Source organism: Manis javanica, chromosome 6, assembly GCF_040802235.1.
Source record: "Manis javanica isolate MJ-LG chromosome 6, MJ_LKY, whole genome shotgun sequence".
NCBI lineage: Eukaryota > Metazoa > Chordata > Mammalia > Pholidota > Manidae > Manis > Manis javanica.
In genome coordinates this window covers 130,726,870-130,754,354 of record NC_133161.1, presented here as the reverse complement: position 1 = coordinate 130,754,354, position 27,485 = coordinate 130,726,870, and the positions used below count along the sequence as shown (strand labels likewise).

Genomic DNA, 27,485 nt, shown 5'->3' with positions numbered 1-27,485 from the left:
TCTTCAGTGCTTCTCACTCTAAACTCTGTTTTTAAATAAACATATGGAAATTTGTGAAAATCATAACTGCCAGATGAATGATAACAATTAGCTATTCTGATGGCTGTGTAACCAGCACCTAGATTCCAAACAAAATATTAATGTTTCTCCAGAGACCCCCTCACGTTCCCACTCACAACCTCTCTTTCTCAAAGGTAACCACTGCTCTAACTTCTAACATAGATTACTTTACCTCCTTCTTTATATATACTTATATAAAAAGATGAAATTTCATGTAAAATTGGAATAATGGATTTGATATTCTTTTAGGTCTGGATAATATTGCCCAGTATTATGTGTGCAAAATTATCCCTGTATGCTCATGTAATTTGCAGTGCTCTATTGTATTCCACTGTAGGACTGTGCCACAGTGTATGTCCATTCTACTGTTGATGGACATTTGGCTTGTCTCCAGTATTTGCTACTAGAAATAATATTGTTATGAGCATTAATGGAGGTGACTTTCCATGCAGAGCTATACAGATTACCTAGACATGTGGTAACTGTTGAATCATGGCACATGCGTATGTCCAGTCTTACACATGCATAAGTTCAATTTTAGTAGATACTGTCTAAATAGTTCCCCAAAGTGTGATTTCCATTCTTTCTATGAGGGTATGAGAATTCCCATTGTTCTACATCAACACCACATCCTTCATTGTCAATCTTATAAAATTTTAGCCTTTCTTTGAGTGTGGGATAATATCCCATGGTGGGATCCCATGGTATTTTACTTGTATCTCCAGAATAACTTCCTCCAAACATTAATGTTCAAGCTTTTGTATTCTTTCTTCTAGGGTTTGTTTTAAACACTGTCCTGAAGACAGTACATTTGGACACCGTGCACCCAGGACTGGGTGAGTCAGGAGGCCTCAGAGAACAAACCCCAGTGCCAGCTGAGGAACATCACAGAGTTGCACGTTCAGCTCCTGTATCAGCTTCTGCCCAGGGGGCCGTCTCCTGGTGAATCAGCAAGCCCCAAAACATCATCTCATTTACACCAAAGTCCATGGGTGTTTCCTGCTGACTCAGAGACACTCAAACCAATTTTGGAATAATAGCATTTTCCACCATGCTCCACTATCCAGACCATAGCTGAAGACCTGAGAGTTTGTTTGTTCTTCATTACGGAAGCCATGATGTCTCAGCCAAGCTGTACCCAGAATCCAAGTTGTAGAATCATGACCTTCTACCCAACTGAAGAAGAGTTTAATGATTTTGAGAAATACATTATTTATATGGAATCTCAAGGTGCACACCGAGCAGGTGTGGCCAAGATAATCCCCCCCAAGGGGTGGGAAGCCAGGAAGACCTACGATGACATCGGTGACATCCTAATCCCCTCTCCCCTCCAGCAGGACGTCCTGGGTAGGGCTGGTGTGTTCACTCAGTACTCCAAAAAGAAGAAGGCCATGACGGTCGGGGAGTATCGTGACCTGGCGAAGAGTGGTAAATATCAGGCACCACCACACGCAGATTTTGACGATTTGGAGCGAAAATTCTGGAAAACCCGGCTCTACAGTTCACCAATCTATGGCGCTGACGTCAACGGCTCCTTATTTGCTAAAAACACCAAGCAGTGGAACCTCAGACACCTGGGAACCATTCAGGATCTGCTGGAGCAGGAGTGTGGGGTGGTCATCGAAGGTGTCAACACACCCTACCTGTACTTCGGGATGTGGAAGACCACGTTCGCGTGGCACACGGAGGACATGGACTTATACAGTATCAACTATGTGCACTTCGGGGAGCCCAAAACGTGGTATGCAGTGCCCCCGGAGCATGGCTGGCGCCTGGAACACCTGGCCAAGGAGCTCTTCCCGGCTAGTGCCCACAGCTGTGGGGCCTTCCTGCGGCACAAGGTGGCCCTCATCTCTCCTACTGTCCTCAGGGACAACAGGATCCCCTTCAGTCGGGTCACGCAGGAGGCTGGCGAGTTCATAGTGACATTTCCGTACGGGTACCACGCTGGCTTCAACCACGGCTTCAACTGCGCGGAGGCCATCAACTTTGCCATGCCGCGCTGGATCGATTACGGCAAAGCGGCCTCTCAGTGCAGCTGCGGGGAGGCCAGGGTCAGCTTTCCCATTGATGTCTTCGTGCGCACCCTGCAGCCTGAGCGCTATGAGCTCTGGAAGCGCGGGCAGGACCGGGAGGCAGTGAACCATGTGGCACCTGCAGCAATGGGCAGCCAAGAGCTGGGCACCTGGAAGGAGTTGTGGGCAACCAGGAGAGCCACACTGGGCCTCCGGGACCTGCCGCCCCGCCGCTCACTGAGCCCTGCCAGGAATGTGGCTGTGGGGCGAGGGGGTCACCGCCGCGCCCCTAGGCTGCCCGCATCTCGGCGCCATGTGCAGGCCTCTGTTCCTCCCTCTGTGGCTCAGGGCAGGGATGCCACTTGTCGGTCCGTGGAGCGTGGCTCAGCCCTGCTGACAACCCAGGACCCATCTGACCTGGGTCTCCACCCAACTGGCAGGCGTGGTCCTGGCCGTCGTCCTCGGGAGCAGGGGACTCAGGAGCTGACTGACCAGGCCCCGGCCAAGAAGCGCCTCTTGCTCAGCACAGCATGCGCAGCTCAGGATCCTGATGTTCAGGCCCTTTCTTCAGGTGGACCCTCACTGGATAACTCTGCACCACCGAGCCCTGCATCCGTGCATTCTGCTAAGGCTTCCGGGTGCTGCAGTTTCCCTGCACCCTAACCCAGGGGGATGTTTTGGTAGCCCGCTTCTCTTACACGTGGAGGCTCCCTAAGTGTGGGCACGTGTACACCTCAGAGCCTTCACAACCTGCGGTGCTGCCACGGGACCTGCTGAGTCCACATTATTGATGACAAACAGCTTTTTCTTCCTCCCAGACACCATTATCTCTTTTGACACTGCTGCCAATGAAGTTTCATCCACTGGATGCTTGTTTTTGCAAGTGGTGGTAGAGCAGCTTCTTCAAGCAGCTCTATTCAAGGTCTATTTTACTTCATGTCAACACCCTCAATTTGGACCACTCTTCTCAATAAAAAATCCCCATATCCAGCTGTTTCTTCATGTCTGATGATTTTTTGCCATACTCAATCTTGGAAAAGCAAAGGACATTCATAATGAAAATTATATAAAGTTAGAATGACCTTTGTTCTTACTGCCATGATCTTCCAAGCCTCATTTGTTCTTCTTTTTCCAATTTCAATAATTGTGATGTTAGACTATTCATTTGGGGTTGTTCTTCCTTCTTTAATTATGCCTGGATTGCTATATACTTTCCTCTTAAGACTTCTTTTGCTGCATGTCACAGAAGTTGGGGCTTTGTGTTGTTGTTGTCATTTGTTTCCATATATTGCTTGATCTCTATTTTAATTTGGTCATTGATCCATTGATTATTTAGGAGCATGTTGTTAAGCCTCCATGTGTTTGTGAGCCTTTTTGCTTTCTTTGTACAATCTATTTCTAGTTTTATACCTTTGTGTTCTGAAAAGTTGGTTGGTAGGATTTCAATCTTTTTGAATTTACTGAGGCTCTTTTTGTGGCCTGGTAGGTGGTCTATTCTGGAGAATGTTCCATTTGCACTTGAGAAGAATGTGTATTCTGTTGCTTTTGGATGTAGATTTCTATAGATGTCTATTAAGTCCATCTGTTCTAGTGTGCTATTCATGCCTCTGTGTCCTTACTTACTTTCTGTTTTGTGGATCTGTTTTGTGGATCCTTTGGAGTGAGTGTTATGTTGAAGTCTCCTAAAATGAATGCATTGCCTCCTTTAATTCTATTAGTATTTGTTTCATATATGCTGCTGCTCCTGTGTTGGGTGCATATATATTCATAATGGTTATATCCTCTTGTTGGACTGAGCCCTTTATCATTATGTAATGTCTTTATCTCTTGTAATTTTCTTTGTTTTGAAGTCTATTTTGTCTGATAGTAGTACTGCGACACCTGCTTTTTTCTCCGCATTGTTTGCATGAAATATCTTTTTCCATCCCTTGAGTTTAGTCTGTGCATGTCTTTGGGTTTGAGGTGAGTCTCTTTTAAGCAGCATATAGATGGGTCTTGCTTTTTTTTATCCATTCTATTACTCTGTGTCTTTTGATTGGTGCATTCAGTTCATTAACATTTAGAGTGATTATTAAAAGATATGTAGTTATTGCCATTGGAGGCTTTAGGTTCGTGGTTACCAAAGGTTCAAGGTTGGCTTCTTTAGTATCTTACTGTCTAACTTAACTTGCTTATTGAGCTATTATAAACAGTGTCTGGTGATTATTTCTCTCTCTTCTTATTTCTCCTCCTCCATTCTTCATATGTTGGGTGTTTTGTTCTGTGCTCTTTTGTGTTTCCTTTGACTGCTTTTGTGGGTAGTTGATTTTATTTTTCATCTTTAGTTAGTCTTTGGTTGGTCTGCTTTCTTTGCTGTGATTTTATTTTCTCTGGTGACATTTCTCTGGGAGCCTTAGGAGTGCTCCCATTTAGAGCAGTCCCTCTAAAATACCCTGTAGAGGTGGTTTTTGGGAGGCAAACTCCCTCAACTTTTGCTTGTCTTGGAAGTGTTTAATCCCTTCTTCATATTTAAATGATAATCCTGCTGGATACAGTATTCTTGGTTCAAGATCCTTCTGTTTCATTGCATTTAATATATCACGCCATTCTCTTCTGGCCTGTAAGGTTTCTGTTGAGACATCTGATGATAGCCTGATGGGTTTTCCTTTGTAGGTGATCTTTTTCCTCTGTCTAGCTGCCTTTAATACTCTGTCCTTGTCCATGATCTTTGCGATTTTAATTATTATGTGTCTTGGTGGTGTCCTCTTTGGGTCCCTTCTGTTGGGACTTCTGTGTGCTTCTGTGGTCTGAGCACCTATTTCCTCCCCCAGTTTGAGGAAGTTTTCAGCAATTATTTCTTCAAAGTCACTTTCTAGCTCTTTTTTCTCTCTTCTTGTACCCCTATAATGCAAATTTTGTTCCATTTTTATTGGTCACACAGTTCTCTTAATATTCTTTCATTCCTGGAGATCCTTTTATCCCTCTCTGCATCAGCTTCTCTGTGTTCCTGTTCTCTGGTTTCTATTCCATTAACGACCTCTTGCACCTTGTCCATTCTGCTTTAAAGTTCTTCCAGATATTGTTTTATTTCTTTATTCTCCCTCCCAACTTTATCCATTATCTCTTGCATTTTTCTCAGCAGCTCCATCAGCATGGTTAAGACCTTCATTTTGAATTCTTTTTCAGGAAAATTGGTTAAATCTATCTCCCCAGGTTCCCTCTTAGGGGATGTCTGTGTGATTCTGGTCTGGATCAAATTCTCCTGCCTTTTCATGGTGATATAAGTAGTCATGAACAGTTGGCGCATGTATTAGCTGGGAGAAGAAAGTTCCTTCCTGCTTGCTCTTCACCTTCCTCTCCTGCAAGAAGGCAACCCCTAGTGGCTTGTGCTGGGCAGCTGCATGTCAATGGGGTCTCTGAGTCTGGACTGGGCAGCTGTGGGGGGAGGCTCCGCACAGCTGCTGTGACCCGGGCCTGTCTCAGGCTGCTGCCCCGCTATGGCGGGGCCGTACCAGAAGGGGAACAGGTGGGAGCCTGTTTATCACCATGAGGGGCTTCAGAGCCTGCACTGCTGCGCAGGGTGTTAGGGCACCTGGAGTTCCCTAGGATTCCCAGCTGCTGGGCTGAGTGTGCTGAGATGCTTCCATCCAGCTGTGAGGCTCCTATCCCTTTAAGACTTTCAAAAAGCACTCGCTTTTCTTTTGTCCCAGGAGTGTCAGCTGTGGGAAGCCGTTCCTAGGTTTTACGGTTCCATTTCCCAAGTATCCAGCACACCACACACTGTGTGTCTGCGCTCCCAGTGAAGGCGACTGGGATAAATAAGGGTATTTAGCAGTCCTGGGCTTCCACACCTCCCCTGCTCCAACTCCTCTCCTCCTGCCGGGGATCTGGTGTGGGGGGTGCGCTCGGGTCCCACCAGGCCGTGGCTGTCTTACCCCCTTCATGAGGCACTGGGTTTTTGCAGGTGTAGATGTAGCCTGGCTGTTGTATGATATCTTCTGGTCTCTCTTTAACAATATATGTATTTGTTGTATTTTCAAAAATGTATATGGTTCTGGGAGGAGATTTCTGCTGCCCTATTCATGCCGCAATCTTGGCTCCTTCCTCTTTTCAGCTTGTATTTTTATATTTTTAAATATTTTTCATGTCTATGCTCCTGATGGTTCCTTACAACATAACAGTGAAGTCAATGAAGATGGGTATTCTTGTCCTTGTTGGACAGGTGAGAACAGAAAGCATAGAAGTTTTGAGTGTCTGCCAAGTCACCTAGTCAGTTACCCACTAAGTCAGCCATCCAGGTCACCCAGCCAAGTCACCCTGCCAAGTCACCTACTAAGTCACCCAGCTAAGCCACTCAGCTAAGATACCCATTAAGCCACCCAGCTAAACCCCCCAGCTAAGTCATCCACTAAGTCGCCCACTAAACAACCCAGATAATCCACCCAGCCAGTCACCGAGCTAAGCCACTCAGCTGAGTTACCCATTAAGCCACCCAGCTGAACCCCCCAACCAAGCATTTCACTGTCACCCCCTAAGCCACCCAGCTAAGGCCCCCAGCTATCACTCAGCTGTCACCCAGGTAGGTTGGAAGGATGCTGGTGAGGGAGTGAGGGATGCAGGGATGATGACGTGGCGACCAGCTTGGGGGGAACCTCAGGTGACACACCTCACATGGCTTGTTCAGTCCTTCGAGGAGGAAAAGGGTGGTCTGCCTCCTGGGCTCTGTCCGCTTTGCACCTCATCCACTGAGCAGACAAGAAACCTTCCATTGTTGCTTGTGTCCTGCTGTCAGAAAGATCATCTTGTGAAACCCTTGTCTTACTGAGGGGAAACTGAGGCCCAGAAAAGTTAACTAACTTACTCAAGGCCACACAGTAGGTTAACAGGGAACCAACAGAACCAACTCCAGATGTGGGTGTTCTCACAAAGATTATTGCTCACCTTCCAGAACCCTCTCTGGCCTTTCCCTTCTGGCAGTTAAATTGCCAGTGAAAGGAGCAAAGCTGTAACAATATTGAGACAACTCCATTCAAGTGGGGGTTTTGGACATGGGGTTTTGGAGGACTTCATGCTAACGCTGTCCAAAGCTAACAACCCCAGCAGAAGTCTTGGGGCTCTCAGAGCTCCCAGAGCACCCCCAAGTGCTGTCTCCTCCTAACACCCACAAACTGCACCTAAGCCCACACAGCCTGTGGCAGGGGCCAACCGCTACTCCCTCCGGGACAGGGAATCGCCTGGGTTGAGACAGCTGCAAGCACAGGGCAGAGAGAAGAGTGAGCAGGTCCCAGAGATGGAGCAGCGTTCCACTGGCCATCATCAGGAAGGAGGGGTCCTCCTGACAAGTTTGGGAAGCAGTTGCAAGCCACTGACTTGTTTTCCTTTATCTCCATGTGTTGATACTTATTACTTGGCTTGTTATCTGCTGGTTATTTAATCTATGTTTTGTAATTGCTTCCCTTCTATCTTTCCCTCAGATGGTCATGCTTTTTTATTTGCTTTGAAACACGGACCTACATTTTCACAGGTGCAGGAGTCAATTGTGCTGCCAACTTTCCCGTGCTGTTCAGTGAAATGGCTCAGTCAGGGTCTGGATGCCTTGTCCCCCAGCCCCACCCTGGTCAGGGAGCCCTCCCAGCCCTGAGCTTTCCCCACGCCTTGTCAGCTTGGACCCCAGAATGCTGGGAGGCCAGGGAAAGAGGAAAGGCTTCCCCAGGAGGCCCCTGGTTTCCTAGGAGAAAAGGGTCTGTTGTGGGCATGGGTGGTAGGGATAAGACAGGCAGCATGGCAGCAAGGGTGGATGGCGGTGGTTTCAGGGATGAGTCTTCATGGAGCTCAGTGTCTGAAGTACCTGATAGATAATACGCATGTCTGCCTGGGCTGGGCCTTGGGCAGGTGGAAACCATGTTCTCCAAGGGGGAACTGCACCAGGGCCTGATAAGTTCGAGGGCACTTGCAAGTATAATAGGGAAACCATTTAAAATCAGGCTTTACCAGAAAATTCAGGCCCTCCTGCTGCTGTTCTTAGACAATCTCAGGTTTCTGTAGAGGGCACAGAGGGAGCGAGCATCCTGGCTGAGGTCCAGGTCTAGTTTTACCATTCACATGCTGGGCGTGGTTCGGCAGATTACTCAACATTTCTGAACACAGAGCGCCATTTACCACAGGGATGTTAATACCTCAGAGGATTACTGCAGAGGTGAAATGCACTGAAGTGCAGGTGACACTTGCTCTCTTACTTACTAACTAGAAGATTAACAAAAGAGATCATTGATCCAGTTTATCACCTGCATTCTCAGTACTTGGTATCAACACAAGAAGTAGCAGATTCAGGTCATGCTGCCCTTGTTACCACTGTTCTCACTGTCTGAACCTAGGAATCAAACAGATCTGGATGGCGGGGGACATTTGTCTGTGAAAGTAATTTTCAGGCTAATGTGTTAATAAATATTAGTTTCTCCATTTGCTCATGTAGCCCATGTTCATGAAGCTTCTGCTGTCAGAGGAGCCCCACAGTAGAGTTGGGAGCCCAGCCATGCCATGTAAGGCTCTGCGGCTTGTAGGGCATGGGATGCAATGCCAAGACTCCCTGACCTGAGAGACAGGTCCTCCTTTGTACATGGCCAGGAAGAGGCACCCAATCCAGACTGGGTCAGGGAGAGCCTCCCAGAGAGGGTGACGTCTGTGCTGGAGAAGTAGGGGACGCAGAGGGAGGGCATGTGAAAGTACCCAGGGCACAGTCCTTCATTCACTCATTCATTCATTCACTCACTCATTCATTCTGCAAGTACTTATGAGAGCCTGCTGTGTGTTGGGTGCTGGATGGAGGGTGGCATAGAGCAAAGACTTGCCTCTACCCCCACGCAGCTGGCTTCCTGGTTGGAAGAATGTACTGAGCATTTGGAATTCAGACACTGTTAGGTGCTCTACAAATAAACTCCAAAATCTCAGTGCCTTAATGACTGATAAATTCTTTTCTAATTTCTAATTTGTAATGAAAATTTCAAAATGTGTCCATTGAGTTCATTGGCAGGAGGCTGGCAGTAAGGGGGCAGGATCATGGAGAATGGTATTTTGGGGGCACGACATCCATCACAAGGCATATAGGTTGAGCACATCTACTTACCAGGGGGCTGGGAGGTCAGTCTAACCAGGTCCAGGAGGAGGACAAAAGAGATTTGGTAAACATCTCTGCCTTATGAAGAGGGACAAAAATCAAGACAACTAACATAATTTCAGTTTAGTGACAATTGCTGTAAAGAAAAGAGTGATGTAACAGTAAATGAATATCTGTGTGCATCATGTGACTCTCCCTGTGAGCGTCTGCAGATGACCATGTGGCCGCGAGCCTATGTTCTTGCTCCTGAGTGTGTTTCTGTGTGTGACAGCACGACTGTGCATTAGGATGACTGTCACCTGCTTCTGTGTGAGTCAGGAGGCAAACCTCTGCTCTGGCAGGCCTGTCACACAGCTGGAGGGGACTGGATCCTGAAGGGTGACTGCCCAGAGGTGCAGGATGGGGCTGAGGGTTTGGGGATGTGTAGACTCTTTATTGAGTCCAATGGGTGTTTGTCTCAATCAGGAATCTGGTCTCTACAACCCATGTCCCAAACTTGTGCCTTGGGGAAGCTGTCTACTTCCTTCTCCTAGGAAATCCCTGTTGCAGCCAGAGGGCACTGCCAGGTTCAGGGAGCTTGTCTGGGTGTACCTGGTGAGGGGCCAGGGGCCAGTGGGGTTAGCTCCCCTGCTCTTCCCCACAAGCATGCATAATCTGGGTGCCCAAACCCCAAGGTGCTTTTGTCAGTAATGTGATTTAATTGTGAGGGCCTCACTAAAACCACTCTGAACATAAATGAGAAGTAACCCTTGATAGAGTAGGGGTGGCAGTCACCCCACATTGAATCCAGTCTATTTGAACATTCAGAGAGCTGGAGGTGATTTCAGCTGAAGCTGAATAAAATAAGAGAAGCATGTTCCTGAGGCTGACTCACACAGCACTGTATATGAAGCCTTAATGATGACAAATCAGTGATGTAGAAAATACAGTCCCTTTCCTGTTAACCAGACACGGATATACACATTCTCCCCGGACTGTGGAAGGTAAGCTCCAAAGCTGTATTTCACATCCCACCACTTTATGAATACTTGGACTGGAGCAGAGCGCACAGACACACACACGAGCCCATGCCCCAGAGCCGACCTTGCAGAGACCCAGCATGGGCCACCTCCCAGCAGGTGAAATCTCTCCTGAAGCAGAGACCATGGGTGGCCGGTGAGCTCGGTGGGGTGCAGCCAAGCTGAAAGCCAGTGCCAAATGGAAAGCTCGCCTTTGTGCAGGGCCCAGAGTGGCAGATGCCCCAACACTCCCCAGTCATTGCTCGGGCCTCTGGGGACCCTGTGGGAGGTGGTCCGAGTCACATCAGAGATAAGCCCCCGGGGAAGGCTGTGTCTCTCCTCCTGAGATGCCATTTGCTATCCAGCCTCTGGGAGAGGGATGCGCAGTCACTGTCATTTTTGGTGGTGACACCTGCTGGCAGGAAGGGTGTCAGGAGCACCTGACTTGGTGCCTGAAGACCTGAGCACCATCCCTCGCTCCACGACACCAGGAACGATTTCCTCCTCTCAGCCAAAAAAGCTCCAGGCTCCCAAATGCGCACGGGTGTCTGTAACTCCAGGGAGAAAATTCTTTCCCAGCCTGGGGGAAAACACCTTTGAAACTGAAATCAGTCAAAGGGAGAAATTAAGTGGGAGAAACCTATTTATATAATTACAAGCAGTTGTCCATATCTGCTTGCCCATGTCTCTGGTGACACGTCTGCAAAAAGGGACCCCACCCAACCTTTCAGGTCCAGATATGCCCTCCTCCCCAATGTAATCACCTATTGATATGGAGATGAACTACTCCTTTCCACCCCCAGAAACACTTATTTATATGGAGATGCACTAAGGACAGGCAAGAGATTCTGGAAATATTGCAATTTCACCCACAGTACATCCCTCCAGAAATCTCACCTCACAATCTACTCACTCCCCATTTTCTGCAATGGCCCTTGGGTGAGAAAACTGAAGCCCTGTAACCAGACTAATAATGCACAATAACAACAACAGTAACATCATAATAATCCTCAAGCTGAAGGATTCAGCTAGGTCCAAATTCATATCAGATTAAGTTCATAGCTCATTCATTCCACAGGTGGTCGGTGGTTGAACAGGTAGGGAGTCCAGAGCAATCACCAGGCAGCAGCTGCATCCAGGAGCCACGTCCAGGCCAGAGGAACTGTAGGAGAAAATAACCTTAAGGGCAATAAGATAGATGTTTTAATGACACCAGCATAGGCAAATCTTGTCCATCGGGTAGGATGCATGCAATTGAGTGCTCCTGTGATAGCACAGTGGCAGGAATGGGTTCTCATCCTGGTCTAGTATTTTAGACTTTCACTCCCAGACCTGTGGGAGTTACAGATGTGTCCATATACAGATCTATGGGAGGTACATGCACTGGCTGTAAATATAAAACAAAACTTTCCCATAAATGCTCTTACCTTCCAGATGTTTTTGGTTCACTACTGTGATCTTTGGGGGCCACTCTGCTGTTACTGCAGGAATACACAGGAGGCCAGTTTCCAGGCCTTCTCCCCAATATGCCAGGAGGGCCAGCCATTGTTGGTCCATGTGTTTAAATGTCCAGGGCCACATCCAATCAACAGAGTCTCCAGGGTTTAATGCTTTTGGGGCTGATAGCAGGATGTTGCTGTGCTGACCATATCCTGGCTTCAATAACTCCTCTTTGGTTTGCACGTACGTTTAGGAGAGGCAGCAAGGTGTGTGAGCATATCCACAGGGTCAAAGCTCCTTTATGTGGCTTCTCATTCAAATGCCACAGCACTGTCCATAGGCGAGCTGACCAGCCCTGTAGATTATTGTTGTCTCACTTCAGGCCAGATTTCAACAAACCATTGTACCTCTCTATCATGCTTGCCCCAGTATGGTTATATGGTATATGAAACTTCCACTTTATCTTAAATTGCTGTACTCATTCTTGTAATACATGTCCAGTAAAATGGGTGCCTTGATCACTGTCAATCACCTGAGGCTGGCTATAGGCTGCAAAGAGATGCTCTAGACCCCTTCTGGTGGTTTGCTGAGCTACATGATGTGCAGGGAAAGCAACCAACAGTCCAGTAGCTGTGTCCACACAAGCCGTGGCATACTGATATCCTTCTGATACGGGCAGTGGCCCAGTATGGTCTATCTGCCACCCGAGAAGGGGTATCAGTTCCTTTACTATTGTCCCGTGTTGCTGTGGGACTCAGTGCAAATCCCTCTTAGAGCTCACAAAGCACTCCTTCCAGGCTCTGCTGACTTCTTCAGAGGTCAACAGCAAGCCCTTCTGACAGGCTATAGCCAACAATGTCTTTTGCCCTGTGTGCAAAAAACCATTGGGTTACATCAGAGGCAGGCTTTCCTTCTAGCCAACGCACCTGGGACAATGTGTCTGCTTCATCATTTCCTGGGGATGTCAAAAGCAACTGGCCAGTCACATGATATATGGTAACAGTCTTAGTCTGACCAGAGGCCCGTAGGTCTTGCCACAGCTCTTGCCACCAAAGGGGCCAGTGACCAACCATTCAGGTGGCATGGTACCATGTCAGTAGCCACAGAGTCAAGCGCCAATAGACGGCCCAGATGTCAGTGCAGACAACTATGGGGGAGAGCTCCTGGGTGATCACAAGCCATACAGCCCACAACTCAGCCCATTGGCTGCTTTTCCCCTCTCCATCCTCCATTCATATTCTCTCAGTCTTAGGATGGAAAGCCACAGTCCTCCACTTTGGGAGGCCATTTGTACAGATGTAAGCATCTTTAGATATAGGGGCTTTTCCCTCCTGATAGGGACTCTTGGCTACCAGTGGTTCCAAAGCAAATTCTTTTCTGCTTTCCACTGGTATAGGTCACTGGCCCCAATAAGTGTTAGAGTTCTCCACTTAAAGGGCTATTGGAGAGGGCGCTATGCTGCTGTAAATATGTACCCCATATGACCAGTGTAGATGTCTGTCCATGCCACTCTGTGGCATTTGGGTCCAGTCTCTCACCCACCCCATGATGGGACAGGTGGTTATTATCTTGATCGGAGCTGTTCTGGTGATGGGCTCCATAGCCAGTAAGACATCATGCATAGCAGCCAGTTGCTTCTCTATCAGGGTATACCAGATCTCTGTGCCTTTCCATAGTTGTGACCAGAATCCAATAGGTTGGCATGTCCATTCAAGCTGCTGCCAAAGGCCCCACCCATGAACATCTTTGGTTACATGAACATCTAGCTCACAGGGCCTTGGTGAGTCCATTACACTCAAGGCCTATGTGGCCTTGACTGCTGGTTTAGTAGTAGGAAAAGCTGCTGCACATATTTCATCCCAGTCCCACCTGATGCCCTTTCACACCAACTGATATAACAGCCTCAGAATTTGTGTCAAGTGTGCGATAAACATTCCCCAGTAGCCTAAAAGACCCAGAACTCTGGTAATACTGCCACAGTGGTTGGGGTAAGGAAAGCCTGGACCTTTTCTATGACTGCTTCAGGAAAAACTTTAGTTTTACCTGACTAGACAACCCCCAAGAACTTTACAGACAAGCCATGTCCCTGAACCTTGGTGCTGTTCACAGCCCATCCTTTCTCCTGTAGATGTTGCAGCAGTCTAGGAACTGCCCCTCACAAATCTGCAAGAGATTCAGATGTGAGCATACTATCATTAATGTAGTGATACAGCCTTACCATTTGTGGTTTCTTCCATGTGACCAAGTCCTGGGCTACAAGTCCGTGACAGATGGTGGGACTGTGGAGATACCCCTGTGGAAGGACAGTGAACGTCCACTGCCGGCCTTCCTACATGAAGGCAAACTGTTTCTGACTGACATGTGCTATGTCAATAGTGAAGAAAGCATTAGCAAGGTCCACAGCATAGTGATACGTCTCTAGTTCATGACTGAGTGTGTCCATAAGAGCTGCTATAGAGGGGACAGTAGCATGCAAAGGGAGTGTGATTTCATTCAATTCCCTGTAGGCCACAGTCATATGCCAGGAGACATCTGGCTTTCTCACTGGCCACACCAGGGCATTAAAAGGACTATGAGTGGGCTTTATGATGCCCACCTTCTCCAATTCCTATAGAGTTTCTCCAATTGCCTTGTGTCCCCCAGGCAATTTATACTGCTTAATACTTGTCACCCACCTGGGTTCGGGCAGAGCTACAGATGGGTGCTTTGCATGTATCCTCAGAACTGCCTTTACCACATGTACCCTTAGTCTGAACTCACCTGCAGTATTAACCACAGGCCCTGGAGGATATCTACCCCCAAAATATATTCAGGGATGGGAGAAGTGTACACAGTATACTCCTTTGAGGGTAACGCCCTATCCCCAGTGGGATTTGGGCTTTCTTCACTCTAATTATCTTACCCGCATAGCCATCTCTCACACAGGGGTCCCAGGAAAATGCTCAGGGTTTCATAAATCAGGGAACACTCAGCCCTTGTGTCCAGCAGCACCAGGACACGTTGTACATACAGCAGGGACCAATAAATTACTAATTCAAGATGTGGCCTCTGGTTGCCAACACATCCCCCAAAGTGGGGGCCTTGACCCCCACCTCAGTCAAGCCACGACACCCAATCATCATCCTGTGGGGGGGGGCGGCCAGGCAAATCCTGAGTACTGCCCACCAGGAGTCTTGCAAGGACACAGGCCAGATATGGGGCTTTGCATGCTGCTTCCGAGTCCTGGGCCTCAGTGTCTGGAACTGCTGCTCTGGCTTTAATTGGTGCCACAGTTCTAACAAGATCCTATTGGGCTGGCCATCAAGTTTTTCTTTCACTACCTCGGCCTTTATCAAATTACCCCACATCTGTGTCCTCGAGACCTTCACAGGGCCCTTTGCACCTCTCCTTTCGGTTGTAGCCTGTACTTCCTTCTGTGCCCTTATTGTTTCAACCTCCCCCAGATCTTCTAAAGTACGAGTAGCCTCACTTACGGGGTTGACCTGTGGTGGGAGGAAGAATAGTCACTAGGGACACAAAGAGAATTGGGGGAGCTGTATGCAGCACCAGGTTTCTCATTCCTACAGTGAACAGCTCTGCACTGGGGCCCTGGGGGTCCATGTTATAGATGATATTTTTCATGTCCAACTCCCGTAATACTTGCTGGAGTTCTACATATGTTTCCCAGCTGGTGTTTAAGTAGGGTATATCACCCTGATTAGGCCAAATTGCCCTGATGGCTGCTGTCAGCCAGTCCAGAAGGGCCTGATTCCCTGAGGTGTGAGGGGCACTTGGCCACTGCTGCTGGAGTGAAGGGTGAGTCGTTAGGGAAGGCAGTCCACCCATTTCAGAACCCAACATAACAAGGTTTTCCAACCCCATATTCCAGACATGCAAAAGCCGTGGAGGCAGAGGTTCCGAAAGCTTCTGCTGAAACTGGAAGCTCACGTCCACCAGCTCATCTTGGGTAGGAGCGGAGCATGGAGTGCCCTACAACCTGGGGATGGGCAGGCTCCTTCCCCTGAGGAGCCCATGGCTGATGAGTTTTTATTTTCTTAATTACAATCAGGTGGGCCTTTAATATGGGAGAGGCTGGTGCCTCTGGTGGTGGCCTTGGCAACAGACTGGCCCTCGGCCGCATCCCTCATGCTCCCTGGACAGCTCCTCTGCCATCTCCGGGGCTGAAGGGCTCTTTCCTCCCCCTCCCCCAAGGCCTCCTGCAACACGGATTCTGCTGCCTCCTCCCTTGCTGCTAATGCATCTCCCAGGAGCGCAACCTGTCTTCTCAATAACTGTCCCTCTCCCTTAAGGGCATCCCATAGGTCATTGCTCAGCTCCTCCAAGTGATGGGGAAGTGTGTCTCTCACCTGCCGAAGTCTCTCTCCTTGATAACCCTTTCCACTGTCTAGAGAAACAGATAAATATATTTCCTCCGGAGTTACGACTATAAGCTGACCAGCTGGGTGTGGGGTTCAGTGGGGCCAGAGAGGAGGAGTCTGGAGCATGCAGACAAGTAAGGCACAGTCCCTGGGGTCAGGAAGCTCACATTAGCAGAGCAGATGTGGACGGTAACGAGATGGAATTTTCAGGGTGGGATTTAATAAAGCAACTCTACTACATGGGGAGTCCATGATGTTCAGAGGGAGGTGAGGGAACTTTCTAGATCCAGTAGGAGTTTGTAAGCAAAGATGGGATTGGGGAGGGGAAGGCAATAAGGACAGAGGGACCAGCATGTGTGATGGCTGGTGTGTTGGGGTACAGCTGCCCCATACACATATGGGTGTCTGCTTCCCTAAATGATCTCCCCATCACTCCACAGGGGGCTGAAGAGGTCAGACATGTGCTCTTCCAGTTTGTTTTCCGACTAGTTCATGGGACTGTGACCCAATCTTATCCAAAAAGCTTGAGGCAAAGTCAGATGCAGAGTTTGGGACAAAGTTTTTCCTCCTTGGTGAACACTTGGAGGGAAGAAAATGCCCCACTTCTTTGTTTCATGACAAGGTCATGCCTACATTTCAGGCTGGGACCTGCTACTGCCATTCTGCAAACAGGAAGAGGGATGTCTGCAGTCTGTGAGGATGCGAGCTGGAAAGATGCCATGAGGGAAGTCCTTGATGTCATTGTCCCCCTGCTCTGCTGACTTGAGCGGGCACTGCTCTGCATCCAGACTTGTAGTTAGAACCTGAGGAAGTGACTGTCCTTACAGTGGTGTCCCAGCTAGTGGATATCTCCACACTTGCAGCTGGAAGCACACTCACAGGTGTGGGGGATGGACAGACATGATAGGGGGAGGCAGGCTGGCAAGGAGCCTAATCCTGCCCTGTCCACACTGGACTCGCAGGCAGGCTGTCTGTGTCTGTGGAGGCAGTTCTGTGCTATGGGGCGTGCTAGGAGCCGAAGTTCCTGGCCTCCTTGAAGGCCTCTTGTCCTCTCAGAGCCCATTAATGACCTGTTTTGGTGTGCAGACTCTGTTTACAGTGCACGGTGTTTGAGTCTGGGACAAGGAACCTCTGCTGTAGACCCCTACCACTGCCCCTCACACCAGGTCTGCTGGCCAAGAGCTGGCCTTCCTGGAGGCTTGGGTGACATGGATGTCTACCTACCATGCATGTAAGAGATGGAAAAGAGTTATCTAAGCAAACAGACACATGCGCACACACACCTAACTCAAGCATGTTCATGCACACACAGACTTAGACACACACATACCTACATGAACATATATATATACACATAGGCCTGCATGTACACATACACACATGCATACTTGAGGGCATTAGCTGGCCTTCATAATTATGTCCTTGGTTCCCCGAAATAATTAAGAACCAGAAAGACACATAATTTGAAATATGGTCTTGACAACAAGTGATTTGAAATTTGTTTTTTGCAAAGACTGAAGTTCACCTACAGAGTAATTTCAACCCAGGGCCACAGCACAAAGGCCAATCAAGGCTGTATTTTCTGCTCCCAGTCCCGCCCCCTTTGTGATTGTTACTTGAGGCATCATCAATAGGGGGGTGCCACATGAGTTTGGTGAGGCAGGCAGGGCTGAGGCTTCAGGTGACCACAGACTGGGAGAGGGTAAGGGTCCCCCACTCCTTACCAGTGCACTGGGGGGCAGGTGATAAGGGAAGAGTGTTTGGAGGCCTGAGATCTCTCCTTCCCCATTTCCAGCTTTGTTTCTTAAAAGGATCCTGGTGTAAACCAGGGAGAGTTGGCAACACGCCACAAGCAAGGGCTCTTAGTGTCTTGCTGAGTTCTCCTGATAAATAAAGCAATCTTCTCCTCTGAGCCCGCAGAATTCCTTCTCTATTGCCATATGTTTTTCTTTCTTTCTTGGATATGTTTCTTTACCTTTTCTTCTTTGCTGAGAAGAATGTTTCCCTGTGTAACCTGTGTCCCACACCTGGTGAAAGCTATTTCTGTCCAGTGGTGGTGGTTGGTTAGCACCAGTCAGCCTCCAGCAACTGCAGCCTGGTCCCAGCCTCTGCTGGAGGTCAGGCCTCTGGAGGCCCAGGGGGACCTTCCCTGCCATCCCGGAGACGGTCACATCCTCTAGGTCTGCAGCCTTGACAAAGCCGGCTTCGTAGTTCCGAGTTCATGCTTTGAATCTCACCGTCGCTCTCCCAGAGGACATCCTGTGCAGCACGGTTCTGTGTGCGCTGAGTGAGACGCACGGGATATCCTGCAACACACACAGCACAGGGCAAATGTTTGGTTTTACATCAGGAGGGAAAGAGCAGGAGGAACGGAGCTCGCCTGGCAACTTGGGAGGAGAAAGGAAGTCAGCCCCATCCCCATCTAGGTGAGGGAGGGTCAGGAGACCTTGTTACCTGTTAGGAAGAGGCTGAGGGGACGCCATTCCTGGTGGCCAGGACTCCCCCACTCCTCCTACAGTGTCCTGGTACGTGAACAATTCCCCTTGGTGCCCAAGGCTGAACCAGGCCCACACAGCAGGGCGTGGGCAGAGCTCTTCCGTGCTGGCCCCTTTGCTTCCCAGGCATCCATGTATCTAAGCCTCCTGAGAGGCTGTGGGCCACACGTCACATTTCCATTTTGCAGACACTAGAGCAGGGGCTACACTGCCCCCCAAGCTCCCGCAGCTAACAATCGGGAGGCCTGGGATGTGAGCCTAAGCCTTCTAACCCCAGAAGGCACCTTACCTACATAGGACGCTGCCTCCACACTAAGCTCATGGCCACTGGACATCTCATACTGGGTGACCACTGGTGCTTCAGCCCAGGGATGTGTGACTGCCGTCACTTTCTGTCAGCAGACGTGCACTTGCAGGAGAGGCTGTCTCACGGACGTGAGGAGAACCGAGGAGAACACGGCAAGTGGGTCCGAGGTGGGCCCCGGACTCCTAGCCTCTCAGGGCATGCCTTCAGGGACCAACCCAGCTGCTGGGCACCAGCCGGAGGGGCAACTCCCAGCTCCCACTCCCTCCTGGTCCTGTGGGAGGGGTCAGGGGTTAGGAGCTCAGCGATGGAGGGCAGCACTGGGTGGGTGGCTGGTGGGAGAGGAAGGTGGGTAAATGGGGAGAGCGGCTGGGAAGGGAGGAGGGTCATGCCGGTGAGGGGAATGGAGGAGGGGAGAGGGATGGGAACAGCAGTGGAGAAGAGAGAAAGAGTGTGGAGGGGCTGGAAGGGAAGGGGGCGAGGGAAGTGATGGAGACAGGGGTGCAGTGTGGTAGGTGAGGGCCCTGGGGCAGAGAGAGCATGCAGTCACCCTGGGAAAGCGGGGAGCAGGTCAGGGGGAGGGGCCCTGTGCACCGGCAGGGATGTCAGAGCTGCTGGGAGGAGAGCGCTGCTGTCTGAGGGCTGGCCGGCTGCCTGTCCAGCTGCACTGTGACTGCAGAGGAAGTGCTGAAGATGGGCTCTGCCGTTCCTGGTTGGGAGTAGTAGCTCGGCTGGCAGGAGCTTTGGAGGTTCATTAGGTGCAGAAGTTAGAGGAGCTCTATAGCTGTGGCCAGCTTCATACCATCCCTGAGATGCCGCCTGGGAACAGGGGACGCAGAGCGCGATTCTTGTGTCTTGGGGCTTTGCCCTGTCTGTGGCCCTGAGCTCTGACCAGCCATAATCTGTGGCTCGGATTTTGCTTCATGTGTCCATGTGGCTGGCCATGGTGCCCAGATGTCTGGTCAAACATTAATACAGATGATTTAATAATATGGGTTGAACCACTGTGTTGTATACTTGAAATCAATATACAATTGTATATCAACAATACTTTGGTAATTAAAAAAAAAACGTAAATCTGGATGTGTCTGTGAGGGTGTTTTTGAACGACATTAACACCTAAGTCAGTGGACTTTGAGTAAAGTAGATTGCTCTCCAGGAATGGGTGGGCCTCATCCGATCAGATGAAGGCCTGGTTAGAACAAAAGGCTGACATCCCCAGAGGAAGAGGGAATTCTCCAGTAGACAGGCTTCAGAGATAAACTGCAAATTTGGCTCTTTCCTTCTGGTCCACCCTGCAGATTTTGGAATGGCCAGCCTCCTTACAGGTATTTGTTCTATGCTTATTCATGTGAGATACTTCCTAAAATAAATTTCTGTCTCTATACCCATGCTGTTGGTTCTGTGTCTCTGGAGGACCCTGACGGACGCAGGGAGTAGCCCAGACCCCTTTCTCTGCGAGTCTGTCTCTAACGCGGTGGCTCGGGCTTCTCAGAAGGCACCGTCTGCCACAGGCGGATGAAGGAGCCCCTGGCTGATCTCACCCGTGCACAGTGAGACGTGATTCCCCGTGAGCGTCCCTTTGTTGGTCTCCGTGAGGCCTCCAGCTTCCTGACTCCCACAGCCTCCCGTCTACAGAGGGAGCGGGTGTGAAGGCCTCCGGCGTGTGCTGACTCTCCCCAGGCGTCAGTCACTGCAGCTGTTTGCCTTTTCCTCACCTGGAGAGCCCAGAACGTAGATCAAGGAACACATGTGCCTTGGCTCTTTGGGCGACACAGCAAGTACCGCAGCCCAGGTGCCCAGTAAGCAACAGAAATCTTTTCCGCCTACGTCTGGAGTCTGGAAGTCCAAGATCAGGGTGCCAGCCTGGCTGGGCTCTGGCGCGGGCTGCCTTCCAGGTGGCAGTCTGCAAACTTCGGACTGCGTCCTCATGTGGAAGGAAGGTCAGGGGAACCACAGGGGAGGCTCTTAAACAGCACTAATCCCATCCACGAGGGCTCCACCCTCATGACCTGATCACCTCCCAAAGCCCCACCTGCTAATGTCATCAAATTGGGACCTATGATTTCATAGATGGACTTCGGGGGACACAAATGTCAGATCCCAGCTACATGCTTCAGCCAACTCCCTAGTGGGGTGTTTTTCACATTCAGCTCATCAGAGCTCTAGTGATTCTAGAGGGGCCCCAAACTAGTCAGAGAGCGTGAGGTGCCTGGGTGCGTGTGTGGGTGTATGCGTGTGTGTATGGGGGCTTCAAACCGAGCAGCTCTGTGTCCTCAGCCTTACCCGAGGGGGCAGAGGCCTTGTTTGAATGACATCAAAAGCTCCTATTGCCCCTGGAGAGTCAGATACCAAGGAAAGAGCTGTGAATATTAACCACAGTCCTTGTCCTTCAGAGAGTCTGGGCCTGATGGGAAAACAGTTCCACGTGGCTGAAAGAGCATGAGACTGGCAGGCTGACATTCTAAGTGGGGGGACAGGTGAGAACTGGGAAGCAGCTGAATGGGGCAATTGTAGGCTGTGGATGAGCTGCAAAGAAAATACAAAGCATGACTAACAGAGTGGCAGGGCAAGGGGGTGTCCAGAGACCCCTGTGAAGGGGCATTTGAGCTGAGACTTGAAGGATGAGGGGCAGTGCAAAGGCCCAAAGGCAGCAACAGGTTTAGTTTTTTTGAGGCCCAAGATGGAGACTGATACGAATGGGCCCTGAGTAAAGGACAGAGAGTGGAAAGCGAGGTGGGAGGATCTATAGGGCCAGAGGATTTGGGACAGAGCAGGCTAGTGGGAGAAGGTGGGTTTGACCCCAGCAGAATCATCTCAATGCAGCACAATCCATGCCACAGCACGGGGCCAGGCCGGGCACAGAGAAGGAAACTGCATTCTGGGGACTATTCAGATAGGCTTTGATCTTTGAGTCGGATTTTGAGGACCTTGGAGGAGCTTGCTGGGGTGGGGAAGGCGTAAAGAAGGCCCTGCAGCCTGTGACAGCAGGAGGTGCTTCTGGTGGCAGTTTACAGTGGAGGCGGTGGGGGCTGCGGCCCAAGCGGAGGGCGCTCGTGTCTGACCCTGCACACAGCCCAAAGGGGTTTAGACTTAATACTGGCAGGATGGGGAACACTGGAAGGCTTTTCCTGGGCCAGGGTTCCCCTGAAACCAGAGGTGCTCTGTGTAGGCTCTTATCCCTACAGGCTGCTGGGGAGGGCAGGCTGCCAAGACTCTGGGCAGAATACTTTGGAGTGTGGAGGCATGCTGCCCTTTGAGTGGTAGGGGCACAGCCCATAACAGGGTGGGCATGGGTCTTGTGGAGTCCTGCCCACGTGCATCTCAGAGGGTCTAAGGACAGGCAAGGGCAAGTCAAGCATGCAAATGGGTACTGTGAGGTCGTGGGGGGCCATCGTGCTGACCCTGGCCTGGGAGTGACACACCTGTGTGTGGCTGTGTGCATCTGAGTTCACACACTTGGGCCAGGAAGGTATACACCTCTGTTTGTCCAGATGGGTCAAAGACTCTTCTCACACTGTGCACATGTGTGAGTACACATGAGGTGGTGTTGACAACCCAGTGTGCCTTTGCATGGCCTGTGTATTCTTGTGTGTACTTGTGTATATGCAGTCATAATGCAGGTTAGCAATTATTTAGCATGTGCCAGGCTATATTCGATTTGAAGTGACAAAAGCTGCCAGAGCTTGTCCCAGTGCCTTGTCTTTGACGAGCATGCTGTGTGTGTGCATTTTCATGCACACACATCAGTGGACACAGTGGGGTATGTGCTCATTCAATAAGGGAAGAGAGATGAAGAAAGAGCTATATTTAATTTTGTACAGTACTTCTCAAACAGCTTTGTCTGAATTCGACCTGGGAACCTTGAATTTGCAGCAGACTGTAGTCTGTATGCAAACACAACTGGCCCTGATGGTGCCTCATTTCAACTCCAGACAGAGAATCCTCATTAAACGAATACCCCCTTTGCCTGGAGTGGTGCAGAGCCCCATAAACATGCCCTCCTTTGAAAATGGAGCAACCTGTCCTCAGTGCCTCTGACCCTCCAGAGCTGGTTACTTCATCAAGAGGAGTTATTCCCTGGTTGAGAGACTTTTTGGAACAACTCATCTCTGCACTTGTGATAATTCTGCCTGACCCGACCAGAGGAAAGTCTGGCTTGGGAATTGAATTGTGGATCTGTTCATTGAGAGCTGAAGCTGGAGGCTTTAAAATGTACCCTTGAGGTGAGGAAGCACTTTCCACTTCTCTTTAAACCTTTTAAATGTGTCCTCATCCCTTCATTTCATATATCTCTCAATAAATAACAGGATTTCTTGTCATCCAGTGATGGTCCTCCGTATGTCATACTGGTAGGGAAAGTCCTCACTGGCTGGAATGGGCCAGAAAGTGGTGTTTCCAAGGAAGATAACATACACTTTGCAAAAGAAGTGAGAATAAATGGGTTGTTCCATTTTCTCCAGAAAACAAAGACAGAACAAATTCAACATAATACTCTGATGTATACACATGTTGCCAGAATTTGTGTTTCAGAATCTATAATGATAAGTTGGTGTCTTTGAAGTCAAGCAGGTAGATCTGAGAACAGTGAAGACAGCACTTGGAAGCCAGAGTGGGACTTAAGGCCTTTACCTGGCACGTGGATTAAGGTAATTAAACAAAAATTCAGTATCTCCTAAATCCATACTGAGTTACCTCACGTCTGGAAAGAGAATCATGATTTTAAATAAATGAGAGTCTAGTGTCTACATCTGGTGGTCAGACTCACCTGACACCCGCCTCAGGGACGTGACTGCCAGCCCCAGCCCCACCCTGCTGGCCTGTGCTCCCCGCCTGGCGCCCAGCACACTCGCCCTCGGGGTGCTGCCTTCAGACACCCCCACCCACTGGCCAAGGCTGGTGCTCTAACGCAAAGGGCTTTACACGGAGCTCTACCCGTATTTGCGCAGGCAGGAGGAAATCTGTTTCAGGGAGCCCTGCTCAGGAAAGACCGCTTTACATCGCCTCCTTCAGCTTCAAAAAGAGGACGGCTGTGTGTTCTGTGACTACACCCGCTTTCCCTCACTGGGATCTCTGTGAATACAGGGCTGGTTATTTTGCTCTGCTCCAGTACACGACCGTGCTTCCCTCAGAACAACTGCTTGCGCTTTACTTTACTTCTGTATTCAGTTGCTGTCAGTGCTGTTTAATCAGTTTTATTAACACATAATTTACATTCAATAAGAGTTATCAACTTTAAGTATACAATTTGATGCATTTTGACAAGTATGCATAGTAGAATATCTATCACCACAATGAGTTATAGAAGATTTTCTTTATGTCCATTTTAGTGCAGCCCCCATGACCCCTGGGAATTGGCACCCATATTTCCTTTTCTGTCACTGTGTCTCTGCTTTTCTAGAATTCATTGCAGACTTTCGCATCCATTTTCTTTCACTCAGCATATGGCTTTCGATATTCATTCATGATGTTGTGTGCATTGGCTGGTCATTCGTTTTCGTTGTTGAGCAGTATGTCGTTGTACTGATATGTGACAGCTGATTCTGTTTTTCGCAGTTAGAGACTATTATAAATAAAGCTGCATGCACCCTCCCCCAGGTCCTGCAGGCCTGGGGGCTTCCCTTGTGGGCCCTGCCTTGTGCTCCCTCTGCTGGACAGGCCCCACCAGTAGGCAGAACACCACTGGCACGGCGGGGGTAGAGAGGTGGGGGTCGGTTTCCCTCTGTCCTGTGGGGTCACCGAGGGCTGGCTGCTTAGGGGGCTCTCTCCCCACAGCTTCTCCTTCCAGACTCCAGTCCTGTCTGCTGACAACCCCTGCAAGAATCTGGCGGGGGATGGGGGCGCTGCTGTTGCTGCTCTTGGGAACTTGATCATTTTTAGTGTTTTCTCTGCATTCTGTCCTTCCCTGAATCAGCAGTTGCTCAGTGACCAATCTGAGTGTGCCTCGATGTACTTCTGCCTGATGTAATCTGTACCCCACAGAAGCCTGGCCTTTTTTGAGAGCTGGTGGGTGGATGGTGCAGCAGAAGGCCACTGTGACTGGGGGCTTCTGGGGTACAGCTGGGATAGGGAAAGGAGAGGACGTGCAGTATGTACCTCCAAATAGGGAAACCTTGGGTGTAGCACCGTTCCTTTCCCTCCTCCCAGCTACCCCAAGTGAAATCTGGAGGAATTATAATTAGGGGTGGCCTTAATTATAATCAGAAAGAAAAGTGGCCCTCCAAGTCCTGCCTGGAGCATGGGGGCTGGAGGGAGAGGCGCCATGCTTCTCGGGTCCAGGTGGAGGTGTGCGGCCCTGGGGTGGTCCTTCCTGCTTCAAGGCTCATCTGGAGGAGCTGTGGCCTTGAGAGTGCAGCTCTAGAGTCAGGCTCCAGGCCCGCAGGCCAGCGCCACCACTTGTGCCCTTAGGCCCTGGCTCTAGAGTCAGGCCCCAGGCTCACAGGCCAGCGCCACCACTTGTGCCCTTAGTCCCTGGCTCTAGAGTCAGGCCCCAGGCTCACAGGCCAGCGCCACCACTTGTGCTCTGAGGCCCTGGCTCTAGAGTCAGGCTCCAGGCTCACAGGCCAGTGCCACCACTTGTGCCCTTAGGCCCTGGCTCTAGAGTCAGGCCCCAGGCTCACAGGCCAGTGCCTCCACTTGTGCTCTGAGGCCTTGGCACAGACTGGCTGACTCCTCTGTGTCTCAGTCCCATCATCTTTAAGAAAGCTGTGATTCCGGTACCAACCCATAGGACTGAGGGTTAAATGAGTCAACGACGCACAGTGCTTAGAATAATCCCAGCACAGTCTGGGCTCCATAAGTGCTCGGACCCCTGCTCCTGCTCCCTCTCCTACCCCCCTCCCCCTCCCCCCCCCCTTCCCCTCCCCCCCCCCCCCTCCCCCCTCTCCTTCCTCCCTCATTCCTCCCTCCTTCCTTTACCCTACCAGGGTTCCCCAGGACTCCCAGGTGCAGCTGAGGCCCCAGGCAATGGTGGGGGTTCCCTGATGAGCACCTCCCAATCCAGGATTCCTCCTGGGATTTTACATCCCCTCCAGGACAGGAGCTGCATTTTCCCTGCTACCACTTCACAGCTCACCGTCTCCTTGAAAGGGCAAAGTGTGGGGCAGCGAGGAAGGCAGGTAGGACTCCCCTGAATATTTGGACATGTAGGAAGGTGTCTCGGCGTCTGAGAACACTTCTGCTTTGTCCTGTGTTCCTTGCTGCTCTTATAGGTTCAGAGGAAACCCTGCTTCCAGGTGGTGATATTTACTGGTAAGTCCTCGTGCTTTATTCAGTAGCTTAACAGAAAACAAGTCCCCTTTTAATGCCGATGTACCTTAAGCATCCCAAGCAAGCTCCCATCCCTGGGCACTTGCTCTCTCTGCTCCTGAATTGGCCTCCCAGTCAAGCCTATGCTCCCAAGGCGTTTCTCAGAACCTCTACTAGATGAACCCCTGGGGGCGTCAGCACCCCGCTTCCACCCCTTCCCCTCCTCTCCCCCGGCTTTTCTTCCTACTGAACTTTAAACTGTATGCTTGCTTTTTGTCTCCCTTCTCCACTAGAAAATCAACTCCTTGGGGTCGGGGACCTCTGCTGCTTGCTCCCCTGTGTCAGGGCAGATGGAGATCACCCACTGTGCCCTGCATCCTCCTGGCGCACTGTGGCAGCCATGGCACCTGACCCTGGCCTGCAGTCCACTCCAGGGGCTCTGGAAGAGTGGGGCGTCCTAGTTCCCTGGGTCCTGGAAGAGCCCCCTCGCCTCACGGCCTTATGCTCCCCCCACACTGCTAGCCCTTGGAGATGGCACTCTCCCTGGGTGATTTTCCTAACCTCGCCCTCACCTCGGTGAAGGTCGCCTTCAGTGACATCTCCTCATATCACTGCTCAGAATGCCCATTGTTCCAGGCCTCAAGCCTGACTGACCATGACTACTGCTCCGGCATCTATCAAGGGCTCAAGAACACTGGCTGCATGTTTTCAAACAGCAGATATACTTGTTCCAAAAGGAATACTTTCTTAAAGGGAGAGAGATTACCATAGTGTCTACTCCCCAGTACATGGAACCTGTGTCCCCAAAGTATTTCAGAATTTAGAAAAAAGTGGTTTTTAACTAATTATATTCCTTGTATTTCTAATCAGTCAGAATGGAGAATACATTTATAGATAAGGCCTATTCAAATCTCTGAGTTATGGGTCCTTCTGGGGGCTTTTGAAGCTACTTTTTCTCATTCTCATTTATCTTCTCTAACCCTAGAAGCCCCAAACATAGGACCTTATCCAAGTCCTCAGGGACCTGAATCCACACCTGTCTTCCACCACTAACTTGGCCCTCTGGCACCTGGGAGCCCACATCCTCGTCCTAAGTCTCTCTGCCGTCGACTTACTCCTGACCGACAGTGCACCGTGGTGGGCAGCGTGTCAGTTCTCGTTCTGGAAAGAGTCCAGATTGACAAGGCATAATCCGCAGACTCTTCTGCAAGCGCTTCTCCAAGCCGGCTTCCCCAGGCCCCGTGTGAGGGAGGCAGCTGGACATTTGAATGGAGAAGGGAGACAGCAGCCATAAAGCCAAGCTCTTCCTCTCCACCCCACTTGGCATGGGCCAAATTCTAAAATGCTAGGGACATGAAAACAGACCCTACTGAAAGAATGCTGTGAAAATTCTTCAGCAGCTACAGCTTAGATTTTTAATCCTTCTGAAACCATTCATAACATCATAGAGGATAGGAAATCCAGAAAAATAAGA

General features: G+C 50.0%; 1 protein-coding gene and 1 long non-coding RNA gene across 2 annotated transcripts in view; one reads left to right on the top strand and one right to left on the bottom strand.

Moving 5' to 3' along the window:
• The first annotated feature begins 1,175 nt into the window (after positions 1 to 1,175).
• On the top strand, positions 1,176 to 3,018 carry LOC140850205 (lysine-specific demethylase 4D-like). The gene has a single exon (XM_073239962.1). It carries the CDS (start codon positions 1,176 to 1,178, stop codon positions 2,736 to 2,738), a length of 1,563 nt encoding a protein of 520 aa, XP_073096063.1. The 3' UTR covers positions 2,739 to 3,018.
• An 8,777-nt stretch (positions 3,019 to 11,795) lies between these two features.
• The window catches only part of LOC140850003 (uncharacterized), a 37,377-nt gene continuing 21,687 nt past the window's right edge, over positions 11,796 to 27,485 (bottom strand). The window contains exon 3 of the long non-coding RNA XR_012132609.1: positions 11,796 to 18,270. This is a non-coding gene — a long non-coding RNA (uncharacterized lncRNA). The remainder of the gene's footprint in view (positions 18,271 to 27,485) is intronic.

Bases quoted from the DNA above. Each gene is read 5' to 3' on its own strand.
- LOC140850205 (XM_073239962.1), top strand. From the start codon at position 1,176: ATGATGTCTCAGCCAAGCTGTACCCAGAATCCAAGTTGTAGAATCATG.